This window comes from Dermacentor silvarum, chromosome 9 (genome assembly GCF_013339745.2).
Source record: "Dermacentor silvarum isolate Dsil-2018 chromosome 9, BIME_Dsil_1.4, whole genome shotgun sequence".
Lineage (NCBI taxonomy): Eukaryota > Metazoa > Arthropoda > Arachnida > Ixodida > Ixodidae > Dermacentor > Dermacentor silvarum.
Genome location: NC_051162.1, coordinates 105,548,279 through 105,564,118, shown reverse-complemented (window position 1 = coordinate 105,564,118; position 15,840 = coordinate 105,548,279). Strand labels below are relative to the sequence as shown.

At 49.6% G+C, this 15,840-nt stretch overlaps 1 protein-coding gene across 1 annotated transcript in view; it reads right to left on the bottom strand.

The window, feature by feature from the left end:
• LOC119464896 (G1/S-specific cyclin-D2) overlaps positions 1-5,039 on the bottom strand; it is a 29,997-nt gene extending 24,958 nt beyond the window's left edge. The window contains exons 1-2 of the mRNA XM_037725770.2: positions 4,614-5,039; positions 1,146-1,361 (exon numbers count right to left, since the gene is read on the bottom strand). Coding sequence (XP_037581698.1) covers positions 1,146-1,361; positions 4,614-4,829 — 432 coding nt within the window. The 5' untranslated portion in view covers positions 4,830-5,039. The remainder of the gene's footprint in view (positions 1-1,145; positions 1,362-4,613) is intronic.
• Between the last annotated feature and the right edge of the window lie 10,801 nt (positions 5,040-15,840).

The following is a 15,840-nucleotide window of genomic DNA, read 5'->3' as shown; positions in this document are numbered from 1 at the left end:
TACAATCGTACAGAAGGGTTGCAGACAAAACAAGCACGGACGGAAGACGAAAAGCAGACGAAAGCACAATGGTACAGAGGGCGCGGAGACGAAACAGACGGACAACGCTTAGCCAGCAGACGACAAGCAGAAGTGGACAGGAGAGAATGGGGGCAGGAGGGAGGAACGGTGCCACGCGGACGACGTCAAATGGAGGCGATAAAAGTAGACAACTGCCCAGACGTGCGGGGGAAAGTCCCTTCTGACGTCAACAAGCAAGCACACGTCGGCCACGCGTTCGGCTATTCATCGGACGTCAGGAGGCACGTGGAAGGTGAGGACACAAAGGCCAGTGCAAAACACGCACAAAAAAGTGAAGAGACGACCTCCCGGGGTCAACCCTTTCTTTAACAACGGCAGTGGAGTGAAAGTGTCAGAGATTGAACGCGTCCATCCTGAACTTGAACGGAGGTCCGGTGATCGCTTGGCCTTTCCCGACGCCTCCTCAGTGTCGCTTGTTTAAAGTGACCTTTGACCCCCGCTGTGAGGCGTCACGAAGGCTCCCTTTCCTCGGGCCACTATTCCTACTCACGTTGATTTGCTTGTTTTTTGTGGTGGCGGTTGTAGTTTTCCCTCGTACAACGCAGGATCCGAGCGAGCCATTCAAAGACTTCGGCTTTCGGACTGACCATGCGCCTGCCTTTGAAGTCACGTTCGAAACGCGACCGCTACCATAGGCTCCGCCTCCCGTGACCCCGCTTTACGGCTGCCGTAGCTCCCTGCTCCCTGGGGGGGTTCCGATGTCATTCGCTTCTACCATAGCGTTAGCCCGGTCCCCTCCCCTTCCCTCTCGTGGAGGCGTAAAACCAGGAAGGCAATCAAAACAAATTTGTCGCCTTTACGGTACGGGCGGGGTGAAACTAGTCTCTGATTTCACGATACGACGCAGGGTGAAAGACCGTCGAGGTGGCCTAGAGCGTACTTCTAAAAATGGCATAGGCCAAGCCCACTTATATCAAACGACTGTTCGTACTGGACGACGATAACATCTCGTTACAAATCTCACGTTAGAAATCTCGCAGACGCGACAGAGGCGTCACAGAGCTGTCGACAGCTAATGCTGTTGGATGATTGTAGCGATATATAGAGCGACAACTGGGGCTCACCTGTATCTCCTGTGCGGTGACCGAGCAGTCAGTGTAGTAGACGAGCGCGTCGACGGCCAGCGCGCGGGTCTGACGTAACTTGGAGGCCAGCAGGAGGCAGACGCAGCCCAGCAGCTGCAGGTGCAACTTCCGCACCGACACCAGGGACAGGTACCGGTCCAGCAGGTTCATGGCGGTCGGGAACACCGAGTCTTCGCAGCCCTGTTCCTCGCACACCTGCGCGTTGAACAAGGAACCCACGTCAACGGTCAAGTCCACCGTATAGCACAGCACAATTTCGCCGCAGCGGAATCTTCTGGTGAACACTTAGGGCAGGTATAGGTACACGACGCGAACGGTGGGGGACAAGGTCGGGTATTTCGGGGGACCCTCGTAAGGCTAAAGTGAGCCGTTACGAAGAACTCAGTTATGTGAAATGGGGGAGCGAGGATTCGGTACGGTGGCATTATACCGAATGCACGGCTGATGAATAAGTGGTACATGACAAGAGATCCCTCAGAATCGACAACAGCCGCCTCTGGTAAAATGAGCTCGAACAAGAAGCCCGGAAGACACCGGGGGATGTGAGACGCAATCCTGTTCATAAGTCAACTTGCACCGTGCTGAGTGAACAGCTCGACCACGACTGGAAATCATATTCTCGGACGATCACTTTGGGCGGTATACTATCGCTCCCGCGTGACGTAGTATATGCACGGTGCGTTGGATGACTCCTGCGGTTTCGCTCAACCACCCACTCAGCTCGACCAGCCAATCGAATCAGCGCACACTGAAAGTGATACCTACGAAGGTGACCGTCCGAGAAATACGTCCCCTAGTTAGCTGCTGGCGCGAGGATTCGGTCGAGCGACATCGTTACCACGTAGTTCCTGTACATGCCTTCGACGGAGGCCCTCGCGCCACACAAAAACGCTTAAAACGAGTTATGTAGTTGAAGGAAGCGTCACCACGTATCGACGCCAGCGTTGCTACTGCCGCACGCGGCTCCAGTAAGCCGACAAGACCCTGGTAATACGTTTACCTGTCCGTACACGTATTGCAGTTTAATGAATACCGGGGACCTCGACGTGAGCTGCTGCGCTGGTTACGCCGTATTGTAGTGCGATAGTTTTATTTATTTCTTTTATGTATTTATTAAAATTCTTTCCTGGTCCGAAGTTTAATCGGAGAGCACACAAATCTATTATTGTAGCGTCCGACCATAGTCTACGTATCTACTCAGTGGCGTTAAGCATCGGCAAGAATATAGTCATTAACGAACAGCGTTTCGTGTCATTCTCATTCAGCGAAAACTGTACACAAAAAAGAAAAATGTCCCGGTTTCACTCGAAAGGCGAAGCATTGATGGCGATAGTAAAGTATTACACAATTGCAGGAGGCAAGGTTTATAGTTTTAAAGGCCGCATAAATCCCAGTGAACGTTCACTTACACTTACGAAGAGCACCGGCAGCGGGGAGAAAACGCTGCGCTTCGCCCTGCCTATCGCTTCACCGCGTCACCTCCAACACGCTCCATCTCACAAGTAGTTTGCAGCACTACGGAAGCTGCAGGACTCCTTAGCCAATAGGAAGGCCGAGTGCCCCCTCAAAATGTGTTCATCCGCGCCGTGTCATATGCTCACTGCCCCAGTGATACGCGGCATAGACGCGCATGCGCTAAGGTCCTAACATGTCACCCATCGCTCTAACGCATCGTATACCAAGCAAGAATAAAACTCTCTAATCTCGCTAATAATCAGACAGTTACGCCTGGAACTATATTCCACTGCGCAAGGATATTACCTGTGTACACATGGTACCTTCGGCAGTGCTGCAACCGACTTGCGAGATGCGAGTTAAAAAAAAATAATAAAGATACACACCATGCACACATAACTGTTACCACAACAACTATTAGCGATTAAAAAGCCGCGTTGAAGTTCTTGTTTCCAATTTCAATCATGCGACTTGTCAAGTGGGCCAAATCAAACGAGAAAATTGCAATAACTGAACTTTCGCAAGCGGCCACCTCTTGCATTACATCTCAGCCTCTTAGAAGAAAATAATAGTCACAAATAAATCTGCGGGAACTTCATGCGAAAACATCGCGCTTGTAAATAGAGATCAAAGGATAGTATACGCTAAGCTGATGCGCGACAGCACCTCAACCATGCTACAGCGGTACCTAAAGTAACGATGCAGTGAAGACGTCACTTAACTATCCAATACGTTAGCAGTACTGACAAATCGGCCGCTCGAAATAACGCCGAGACGTTATCAGACACGATGTCTCACAAAGCGACATCTACTGAGGAAAAAAGGTCTCGGACACTGCCATCCAATATATGCTACCAGAAATGCAAGAAAGTCAAGCTTCAAGATAATTTAACTGATTACCTGAGCTCCGCGACTAATAGGCTAAACTACCACTCGATTGAGAAAAACTTTCTTTGACTACATGCGCGAGCGATATGAATAAAAAGGAGGGAAATAAACATTATCACCACCAGCCATATAACTGTCAAACGCGACGGTAATCGTGAAACTAACTGGGTCTACTGTAGATAAATAATGATGCAAACAAACAAACTAAACAGATACTTGAGGTGTTATACACGTTTCTGTTATTCCAAAATGTATACCTGATTGAAAACGACAAATAAAATCAGCGGCCTGACGCGTTTGTTAAGTTTGCCACTAAGACGGTTAATAATTTCTAATAATAACGTAAAAAGAAAAACGTCATCTCTCTAAAAGCGAAAGAGAACCAGAATTGAATACGGACGTGTCCCACGAAGCGCTAAATGAACACGTCCCTAACCCAGTGCCGGGTTATACAAAACGAAACTTTCGCTTAACTCGGTACTACGTATTCACACTTCATTAGCGGATAGTTCGAAGGCAACGATAGCCGCATTTAATCGCTTCCTGAAGGCTTTTAAAACGCGAGTGCTAAAAAATTTGAATAAAGCAGCGGAATGCGGCGACCTCGTACCACACTGCACTCACGCCATCGGCTAATGCGAGCACGTGGTGTTCAATACCATCAGGAAACTGTACGTACACGTAAAGACGCCGAACTGCTTTTTCAAAGCGTGTTTACGCAAGCCACAATACGCTGACTTGCAACTGGACTAAGAGCGACTTGGTGTTTTAACAGAAACGAACCCGACTTCGATCCATTTCGACGAAGCGGCACGGAAACCCCGTTTCACTTTTTTAAGGGCTTCGTCACAATAGACGGCAAGTCGCTTTTTTTTTTTTTTTCGCAGACTACAAAATGGTTTCCTGTGAGAGGCCCCTAAGTTATACAACAGAAAAACAGCGTCAATCTCGATGGTGTAACTTCGCGAATAAAGCTATTGCTCTTGACCGAAATCCGGCAATGCCGGCGGACGCGCCAGAGGGTCAGAGACCAGCCGCATCGTTAGCCGACGAAGTCAAAAATAAAATAAGAAAACGCTGAAAAAAAAAAAAAAGACAGTTTACCTCGGACATCCACAGTGCCAGCGTTTTCCTCATCGGTGTCTGAACCTCGGTCTGCACGCGCCTGCAGTAGTCACACGTGACAGCGTAGCGATCCTGAAGTCCCAGCAACCTCGCCATGACGACGGCGTCACCGACGATCGCCGAATCGTGCGATGCTCGCGGTGTCTGTCCCAGTTGCGGCGCCTCCATGCACATGAGATCGACCACGTCTTCCATCGCCGACGGTTGGTTCGCGGGCAGCAGTTGTCGCAGCGCCCAGCTTGGGTGGTTAATCCGATCACGTTTCAGTGTGTACGCAACGACGCGGCCAAGCGACGACGAACACGCCGAAGCGGACGAACTCCTAGCTGCAACTTCTCACAGTTGCTACGCACACGACCGAACGAGACGGCTGCAGGCAGTCGTCTAGTTTTCGAAGAGCGAGTAGCGGTGAGAACTTTCGCGAGAGGGTGGGGAGGAGGTGAGAGGGCAAAACTCTTTTTGGCGAGGAGGTCGCCCCTCGGCTTTCGTCTCACTGGTGGGGACGGCCGATGAGAGGAGGCTTTCGGATGAACACCAGGAGGGAGGTAAAAGTGAGAGAAAGGAAACAGGGTGGGTGTAGGGGAGCGCGATAGAATGAAGGACCGTCGGCAGATGAAAGAACGCTCCCGAAGAAGCGGACTCTTATTATTTTACTTTTTGTACATGCAGCACCGGTCCGTGCGCTGTCTGCTTTTTTTTTTTTTTTTGTCGGTTTGTGTGGCCGGTTAGCCGACCGCGGTTAGCGTGCCGCGTTCGGCGTTTACCGATGAGACAAAGGTGTGTTCACACTGGCGATTTACAGTAGTGGCGCGACCCCGTTTTGACGCGCTCTATGCTGAAGGCCAACTGCAACGATAGTCTACCTAGTTTTACGTTTGAAACTCGACTGGATAAGTCACGAGGAAGCTTGTAGAAAAAGGCGCATTTAATGCGATTTAGCACTCTTAGGACATTTCACTCACTCTCTGGTAGCTATGCATCGGTGTCTCTAGACATTTTCAGCCGGGTCACTGAGTAGACCATGGTCTAATGGGCAAGGCATCGGGTTGCTGAGCTGCTGGAACCGGGTTCCAAACCAAGTGTCGGACTAAGTTGGGTCACTGATTATGTGACACTAGGTATGTAACACTCTTGAATGACGACAAAAAGTCCTTTAAATTTTCCGCTGCTAGGAGGAATCGAACTCGCTTCCTATATATTCAGACAATCTTCTCTGAATATTTTCACACATGCATCTCGACGGCGTCGGTAGATATGGCGCAGCGTGTACGTCTGTGGGAAGCGCGATAGAGGAACCCGGTGGCATACACGCCTCACACATGACACGTTTCGGCGTTGGCGGCGTGCCTCAGCGTAACCGAGCGAACGAGCGCAGCGAAGAGCGAAAGCGAACGCGTAGCGCAGCGGGGGGATGAGAGACGCGAGGAGGAAAGCGGAGGAGAGTATGGCGAAAGCGTGAGAAGAAAAGCGTAGTGCTGCGACGATGGCTACGAGATGGCGCCAGAGTAGCGCGCGTCGTCTGCAGTTGCGGGTCACATTTCTGCAGTAGCTGCTCACTGAGAGATGGCGCCACTAGGACGCGAGCTTCCGTGTCGTCATCATCGACGTAGTCGCGTCGTCACATGTGTTCGCGGCGTCTTCGGCTGTTCTCGTCACTGTGGCAGCTGGCTGAGCTATCGCTATGGTATTTTAGTATAGCGCCACCGTTCTGCAGTTACTGACAGCGCTTGCCGGAGACGGCGCATGCGCAGTTAATGAATCGGTAACGGTAACATAGCAACACTTGCACGCTCATTGTACGCTGGTCCACATTGTCCGTGCCGCCAAGTGACCAAAGTCACTAGTGAAAAGCCAATTTTGTAGCTGTTCAGTAATCTTCCTGTACATCTGTGATGCCCGATAGCGTAATTTAGCAGTTTTAAGCCCTGGGAACTAGGATGCCACACTGAGAGTAGCGTAGTCGTACATTTTCGCAGCTAGCGGCTCTTGTCGCGTGAAGGGCGTATGGGATGATTAAAAGCCATTACGCACAACTGATTCCCCACGTACACAGAAAGTCTGACTTCTATGTCAACTGCAGCTGCTTGGAAATCGTCATTACAGACTTTTCAGAGTCATCATGCAATGACAATGACCAACACATCCTGGAGACACTTTAAATGCCTATATGACGTCTGACCACCGGAACCACTTGTTTCTCTTTGTCACAGACCGTATTTTGCTGTCTGATGTCATAAGCTGTTTTCCAAGCTTGAGAGGAGGTCAAACGCCGACGTAACTTTCATGAAGGTGGTGTTCTTGATGGACACCCCACCAGCAGGGTGTGAGGGCAACTGCCTCGGACGCATAGTACACCAGGTTAGGACGGCGGGGACACCCGCCATGTACCTCGAACTCGGTCACCTTGGCCATCTCCCTGAGCATATATGCACTGCTGTTTTGTGTGATATGCTTGGAACTTTCGCTTTAGTCGCCTACTAAAAGTATATGTGTCTTTTACTGATCATTCAAGTTCGGCACGCTCCTTTTCAAAGCCACACTTGTAACACGTACACGACGCGCACCAGGTTCAGAACCGGTTCCACTCTAAACTGGTGCACCTCACGCTCACCGCACGAGGTGCATTGTCACCGCGGCACGTCCACCACGCACGATTGCTCGCGACGCCCTCTCGTCTTCGCCGTGCACGTGCTGAAGTGTGCGCGACACGGCACGACGACCGCGGCTGTGTAGGTATACGCGCCAGAGTTTTTCGCAGAAGCCTCTCGCAACGCCGACGGCAGGTGTTCGTGTATCCCCGAGTGGTGTTCGGACTCGCCTGAGCGGAGTTACACCCCTCTGCCCCCGCAGAAGAGCGGGGCGAAAAAAGAAATGTCCCGCCTTGGCCTCGCTTGGGAACAAACTCAGCCACACTGAGCCTCTGAATTCGCCTCACGCGAAGTGTGTCATTGGTTGACGGGGTTATCGTACTGGAGCATAGTCAAAGTAGACAACTGGGCTAAGTTTGCGCATTTTCGAAGGCTAAGACAAATTTAAGAGCAATAAAAGACAAAGGGACGAAAAGAAACAGTAACTTCGTTTACTGATCAAACTGCGTGATGTTTGTAGACCGATGACATCACCCAATGAGCAATCATCGTACCAGAGAAACATAATTTAAACAGACGTGCTGTCAATCAAAGATAGCTGATCTCTTTACGGTTTAGTACCAATGAACGGGATGCCGTGGCTTGTCCCCTGCTTTTTTAGATACAAAACGCCTGTTCGGTATACGACGCGAGTTCGGCACAGGAGTTCGGTACGCTAAGCAAGCACGCTCGTGTTCTGAACATTTCATTGCGCGTAAGGAGACGTCCAAGCTTTAAATCGAGCAGCCGCCGATAACTGAGGCCACGACTTTGTTCTTGGCACTTGCTGGGCCCTGCATGCCGTGTACGTCGCTTATATCATAGTTTCCTACAAAAAGTAGAGTAAACTCTGGCACTGAAGCTGTTCAGCTACTATGGGAATAATGTTTTGTACAACATGCATGTGTATGATCTTTGGGCTGCGGTATAAGCCGTTCTTGTGGCGTGATTTATTACGCTTTGACCTTCTAAATTTCACAAGCGATCCTAAGTTTTCTAAACCCCGCAATGCTATAAGTATCTGTGCACCCGCATGATCATTGAAAACTGTTGCATTCTTAACTCAATATTTGTTGACTGCGACCAGTTTACAATGTCACAAATACATCTGAAGCCAAAGAGGGCGAAGTTTAGGCAAAATCATGCACTACCCATCATGCCTATGCTCGCTCTAACCAACTTGCTTGTAGCTCCCTCTGACATTAGTGCCAGGCTTCCCTCTTGTAGATCATTTTTAGGAAACTCTAAGGCTTAGATGGCTTTGGGTTTGAAGTCACGCGAAAACCTTAACGTGGCAGACTTTTCGGCTCCTCACGTGATTTAGATTCTCTGATCAGAAGCTCGCTGTTGCAAGAATTCACCCGAAAAATCCATGCCATACATTGCAACGCTGTACGACAGAGACCGTAAGCGTCACGTTCTGTCGCACGTAGGAGAGACTGTCGTAACGTTATGATTGCGGTGTTATGACTCTGTACGTTTCCCGTCCCCACGCTGTCAATAAAGCTTTTCTCTTGCCGCGTTGCCATGCATGCGTAGAATTGGGCGCGCGTTCCCACGCGATTGCCATGCGAGACCTATCATGCGTGTCGCCATATCGTTCCGGAGCCAATGGCGCCCGCAGCAGCAGAACGAACAGGGTACAGGTGGCGCTCCGCTCGAATGCGAGAGGTTGGATGGCGGTGATGTATAGCGTGAACGAGTGGAAGCCGCCCGCCATATTGGCGGAACGATTCATGTGCTCCACGATATCCAATCGACTGTGCGGCTCGGAGACATTTGACGGATCAACAAAGCCAGAGCTTGATCTACAGTGTGGTTAAACTTCGGTATTTAAACTTCGTACTATGCGGCTGGTGAGTACGGGGAAGTGCAGCAAGTCGGCAAACAAAACGAAGGCCACAAGCACATATATCTTCCGAAGGGCATTAGCGTCCTGCCTGAGAAACTAAAACAAACTAAACTTCACCTGAAAAGCGCCTTCAAAAATTCCGATGAGATTTTCTTGCAAGTAAACGTACTAAAGCAGAATGTGATGTGCATGTAATGTTTCGGTTTCCGAAGTCTATGTCTTGTGCACGTGAAGCGTTAATGTTGCACATTTTCGCTTGTATTGTGTACAAGTAATAATCTCTGCGTACTTACGATTTAAGACCACATACTAATCACTAAGATTTTATTGCACATATGTCGTAAACGACACTTTATAGTTATACGAACTCCTTCAAGAACACATTCCGACTTCTGGGGTAGAGACTGTGTAATGTCGATGTATTCTATTTTATATGGTTACCAACAACTTCTGTGTTGTTCATTTCTCGAATCTGGTTGTAACTTCAAATGCGCTGGTGACGTCAAGCAGGCAAATTTGCGGAGTGTAAAGTAACTAGAGCATTCAAATTTTTCGGCAAGCCTTTGTCGCGAACCATTTGGTTCTTTATTCCATAACCTCCTGAGCCAACGTGATCTTTAATAATATTGTGCAGAAATGTGAGCCACGACCATATATGCTGTAATTGGACAGGCAGATGTAAGCATAAATACCTAATTCGTATGGTCGTACTGCAATGGGAACGTCGCGCATACGTTAGCCGTTAATTGAAACTGACTACATCGGGGACACTGTGAAGGTAGCTAACGTCGCAGCCCAGGTGCAAGAACAGTGAAGTGGAGCACTTTGTCCACGTAATGAGAACAGACGAGCTCATTCTGGTACAGGTATTAAGGATGAGTTATGGTTTGCAACACGAATCAAAACCGATCTCTGAGGAGGTTCTACGATGTTGCAAGGTAACGTAATGAGGTAGATTTTGTAAAAAGCGTCGGCGGAACAATTTGGTGCATTCGGTTTCAACTTATTTCTGTTGCGCGCGCATGCCATGTGCCATCGACTTCATGAGAAATTAGCGGATCTAACCAGCACACTCCTCAAAATGTCAAGCACACATTCGCTTCTCCCTTTGCTTATTCGTTAGTTTCTCTACATTTGTGATTGATTTCATGTTGAAACATTACATTTGATCTCGTAACCAACCGCAGAAACACATTTAGAGGGGGGCGAGAAGCGCTGCATGTGGTCGGTCCACAGGGATAAGCCATGTGTGCCCATCCTCGTGTCGTCTGCTACGCTCGGATGGCCCGGTGGGTCACGTGACCCTAGCGGGCTGTTTTCCATCGGAACCGTGCAGGTGTCCCGCTTCGGACCAGCTCTCCGTTCCTGTTCTAACATGTCGCCGGTCCCGCAAGCTATTCCTTCACGCATCGCCAATCCTTATTGTCCCCTTTGTGACGTCACACTCTGGCGGAACACGTAGGCGAGCTTGACACTGCTCTGTCGCCAGCAGGCCGAGAGGAGTCTACGCCATCGCACGCATCGCGGCCTCTGAAACCAGGAAGCCGTGGAGATGGGAAATAGGAAAGGCCATGGGGATCTGTCGGACCCGGTTAATTGCTATCACTTGTCGCCTCACTGGTCCCGAACCTGCTGTCCTCTTTAAGTGACTCTAGCCCCTAACAGGTATCGCGATGAATGAAGTCTTGCCAGGAAAGCCATGAAAGTGTACATTATCCGATAAAGGAGCCTCGAGGAGGCAAACTTGCCACAGTCTTGTGGCTTTGCGGGTATCTGATTATACCGAGTGTTCCAGTGAAGACTTTCGGCGATTAGAAAGGTTCAGCCATTTTGGATGCATAATTGGCATTATGGAATACTGAAGATGCAGACGTAAGCAGCAGCGCTGGTGGCGCCTTTATGGGAGACACTGAATTCAACAACTGCGAACAAAACCAGCGCATTTCCTTCGACGTGGAGCGATACCTGGCGGCGCGCAAATTGATAAGCATGACGCGATGAATGCATCTGGCGTGGATACTGAGGGCCGTATAATGCGCCTTTACGTCCCACAAAACAAACACAGCGACTACCAACCGTGGCGACCATATACCTGTAGCTGGGACGCTCTCGTTTCACGCACCATTGGAGATGGTCGTCGTCTCTTCTATAGCTTCACGCAGAGTGATGGCTTCCAGCCGCGACCATCATTGGCTGCATCATTTCGCGTGCTGCGGCTGCTGCGAGCGAGTAAAGTATGCGTGGAAACCGTGACTACGGTTCACGTCTGTACGCATGCAGCTTGGCAACCTCGTCAGTCGCGGACTTGTTAAAGAGGCCGTAAAGCGGCCCGTCAAGGGGGCGCTGCGAGCGACTGCGCCTTCCATCGTTAGGCTTAGTTTACGCGGGACAGACGTCTACGCGCAGTCGCGGCAATTGCGTGCAGCGCTACGCGAGTGGCGCTTGCGAAGATACTTTTTCTAATCCCGAGCTGCTCATTGTGATGAAGTCTTGTATAGTGTACAAACATCTGGGGCATATTAGGGTGCCTCGATGTCCTCCTCGCCCACCGCTACGTGCAGGGTGGGAACAACCACGTCGTCTGCAACGGCGTCCGCCGTTGCATAGCCTCTCCATCCTGCACATTAACAATAAGGAATTCTCGCCTCAGCTACTCTCATGTCTCAGACAGACACGTTAGTTTTGACAGACAAGTCAAAGATCGCGCGACAATACGAGTAGATGCATGTCCGAAGTTTTTATCCCTTCCCGCGCTTCATGCTGAAAGATGGGCTTACGCGGTGCTTCACAACTGTCGCCATTAGATGGTCCTGAAACCGGGTAACGTCACCTTGCGCACAACAAAATAGTTCCCCGTCTGTAAGTGTCACACGAGAAAATGGTAGCTGCATTTCATGAGAAATGAAGCAATGCGCCGATCATGAGTATTGTTAGCTTGGTGCTCTTCTTGACGCAGAAAAAGTTCACCTAAGAAGAAATATCGATTTGCGTTGGCGGAGGGATACGTTCTAGATCTAGCTGATCTAACGAAAGTAACCAATGTTGAAGCTATCCCCATTGCTGCACACATTTGCCGATACATGGACAGCTCATGTAAGTGGGTTGAAGAACCCTTGCGCTTGTTGGGCACGCACGCCTGAGCACAAGTGGGCTTCGTAAGTGTGGAAGTTTGTGTTCTTTTTCTGGTGCTATGTGTTTACGGCCCGTGCCAGCTGACGAAGGATAAACCTGCGCACGACACTATATGATCCTTTAAGTAGCCCGAAATCGCAGGCCGATCGTGTACGTACACGTAATAAACGATTGTTGTTTCTGGTACCGGGATTTTATGACGGCGCGTTTTTTTTTTTTTTCCTGTTGTGTCGTCGAGTTCAACGGGTGTGGGCAATATTATGCAGCTTGGACAGATCGTTTCTCAAATTTAAAAATCTGTTATTGTCATTAGCTGAAGTTGCAGCTAGTTCACCGCCTCACCTTTTGAAATAATAATGACGAGATAGAACAGGGAGATTAAATAATCTGACGGAACCAATGTAGACGTTAATTCGATTAGCATTGAAGCAATGCAGTGACGAAACGCATTGCCAATGCAGAAACATGTATGCAGCCCAGCTCCTCGCGCTTTCCACTGCACGTATTGCGCCATCTGGAGGTGCCGCCGCGAAGTCCGCGCGTGACGTCACTTCGATTCTGCCGAGCTACGGAAAAATGTTGAAAGATTTTTTTTGTCATTGAGAGAGAGAGAGAGAGAGAAACGGAAGAGGGAAAGGTAGGGAGGTTAGCCAAGGACGTGCCCGGTTGGCTACCCTACACTTGGAGAGGGGGGGAAGGGGAAGAATAGATAAGGAGAGAAAGGAAAAATAATAGAGTCAGTCATTCGCACAGACAGTCACAGAAGAATGTCCGCTGTAACAAGCATTCGTACAATCCAGTATTCTTCACGAACTGCAGAAGGGCTTTTGCGCGCAAGAATGCATAGGCCGTGGCCCAAGGATCTTTTCTTCCGAGAGCGTTCTTTTATCTAACAGGCTGAGTTTAGCTTGAAGAGTGCGTCGTTGAGTGTCAAAGGATGGGCAGTGACACAGAAGGTGCTCGAGAGTCTCATCGCACCCGGACAAATTGCACGCCGCACTGTTGGCCATCCCTATTAGGAGCGAATAGGCGTTGGTAAATGCGACGCTCAATAGCCACAAGCGACACAGTAAAGTTGTGTCGCGACGGGAGGGTCCAGGTGGTAGGCGAAGTCTCGAGTCATTGAAGAATATCACATATGCAGTGGCACACACCCATTGACCCAGATGGGCGCCAAAGAGGTTAATTGAAGAGCGGCGGATACCCAGCGCCACGATACCAGTCACCCAAGTTGGTCCGACGGTTGGTTTTGAACCCTGCTCCCTCAGATACTCTACCCATTAGGCCATGAATATTCATTGAATCAAGTTTTCTAGAAAATTGTTAGATAGATAGATAGATAGATAGATAGATAGATAGATAGATAGATAGATAGATAGATAGATAGATAGATAGATAGATAGATAGATAGATAGATAGATAGATAGATAGATAGATAGATAGATATGGCCAGTATAAATGGCTGGCTCCTTAGATGATGTCCCAACCGAAAAGTAACAAGTTCAGACAATACGTGCAGGCAGCTAAAACAATGTAACAAGAGGCAAGATCAGAATTTAATTACACGAAGGAACAAAGAAAGTTGCTTTGCGAAAGCAGAAACTCAATAGTACGTCTAAACGAAGTACACCCGCAATGGATGAAGGAGGAACAATGCGACAGGCGTCCTGCGAAAATGAGAGGGGCAACTAGGTGTAGGGAGATTCTCGGAAGTCAAAAGAGACAAGATCGCCATAGTCCGCCTCTTCTCGGTTTCTTTAACGAGGCTCACGAAAGCAAAATCAGCATAGGGGGCACTGCGTGTGCATGGCGGAGGTATCTTGGCGTCTTGAATGATGGTCACGAAACTTTAATCGGCATAAAGGGCGTTGAGTACGCGTGGTACGTAGTGGTGCGAGGGCAGGGAATACAAACCTGCTGGCGTGCCCTCTCGCTGCAATGCGCTCCTCTCAATCTTGCCGCCACGCCACTTCCCCGGAGTTACCTCCACGCCCTCTTCCTCACACCAGTCCTGCCGCTCACTCGAATAGTTTGTCTTACGTTTGCTGCTTTCGTCTCGGTGAACGGAAATGCTTCGCACCGCTGACCCCGCATCGCGTAGTATAAGTTAGTCAGTACGCTGTGTGCTCCCCACAGAGTTGTGACCTCTCTCCTCTGCACGCATTCGGTCGCTCGGGCAGAACGCGGTCCCACGGTCCCTCTTTTTTTTTTACGTGAATGGGCGCTCGTAATGACGCCAGAATTACGTCACGCACGTACGCGTGTGCGTAAGAACAATGAATGGAAATACCCTTCCCCGCTTTCCTTTTCAGATCCTCGCTTAGCCCTCTTTTCTTTGTATTGAAATGAAAGTAAGAGATGACACCTAATCGCAATTATAGCGGTGACAGCTACTACTTTTCGCTTAGGGATACAGAGAGTACGAGAAGGTAACAATTAAAAGAAAAAAGAAATTGTATTTTCGCATCACTGCAATATAGAACGAAGTTCACACCGCCGTTTTTCAAACCACGACAATTTCTGCATTCGGACGGACACTTGACATAAACTGTAGCGCGCATGATTATCTGAAAGTGGGATCAAATATGTTTAACATTAAGCGTGCGACGCGCGGTGCTGTGTTGTCACCAACTGCGTTGCGTGGGAATGTCGCAGTGGCTATGGGAACGCATCCGATAATAAATTTATCGAACCTAATGCAAGAAGGGCTGACTGCCGCTTATTCGTCTGTCCTCAAATTCGTCTGGCCTGCGCCTTAGCTTGCCGAAAGGAGGTTGCACTCTGGAGGATCCACGTGGATCCACGTGATCCGAGCTACTTGGACGTTCATTGCACAGCCTCCTCCACTTGTCTGTCCATTCTGCACTGCCCCAGCCACAGGGTAAAACGATGGAGCCCCTCCTATAGGGACCTGTCCGGGACGTTTACGAGGCCCCGCACCCACCACCTGCGCGTGCTGGACTACGACCCCGGTCGACCACCTAACCTAAGACACTGAACCCATGGTCCTCAGCACCGGCCGCTGCTGTATACTTCAAACAGGAAACAATCCTCTTATCTTTTGGTTTAGTTTATGCCGTAGGGTATACTGGCGCCGATCAAAAAAAAAAAAAAAAATCCGCCTTCATTTTATTCTGTGAAAGTGGATGCACAGAGAAGCTGTGACCTACGTTACGCAAGCGCCACCACCGCAAGACGTCGCACCGTCGAGTTCAGTGTAGAGTCCACGACCTCGTTCGCGCCCTTTCCATTGGTGCATCGACGCCGCGGTCCACGTTCGCAGCGTCCGTACGCTTGCGCGTAATCCGCGTTCACGAGGTGAACGTCCCTATAATTTTTTAACAGTCTTGCCCTGATGTCGATTACGGTCGCAGCACACTCTGCGCGACCGATGCAACGGACAGAGCGCCCAATCATAAAGGACAGATACATCGTGTGCACACGTTCTCGACGGTACGACGTCTTGTGGTGGTGGCGCTTGCGTAACGTCGGTCACAGCTTCTCTGTGCATCCACTTTCACAGGGTAAAATGAAGGTGGAGACTTTCTTTTTTTCATTCTAGTAGACCCTCCGCCTGGCGCAAGTGCGTTATTCA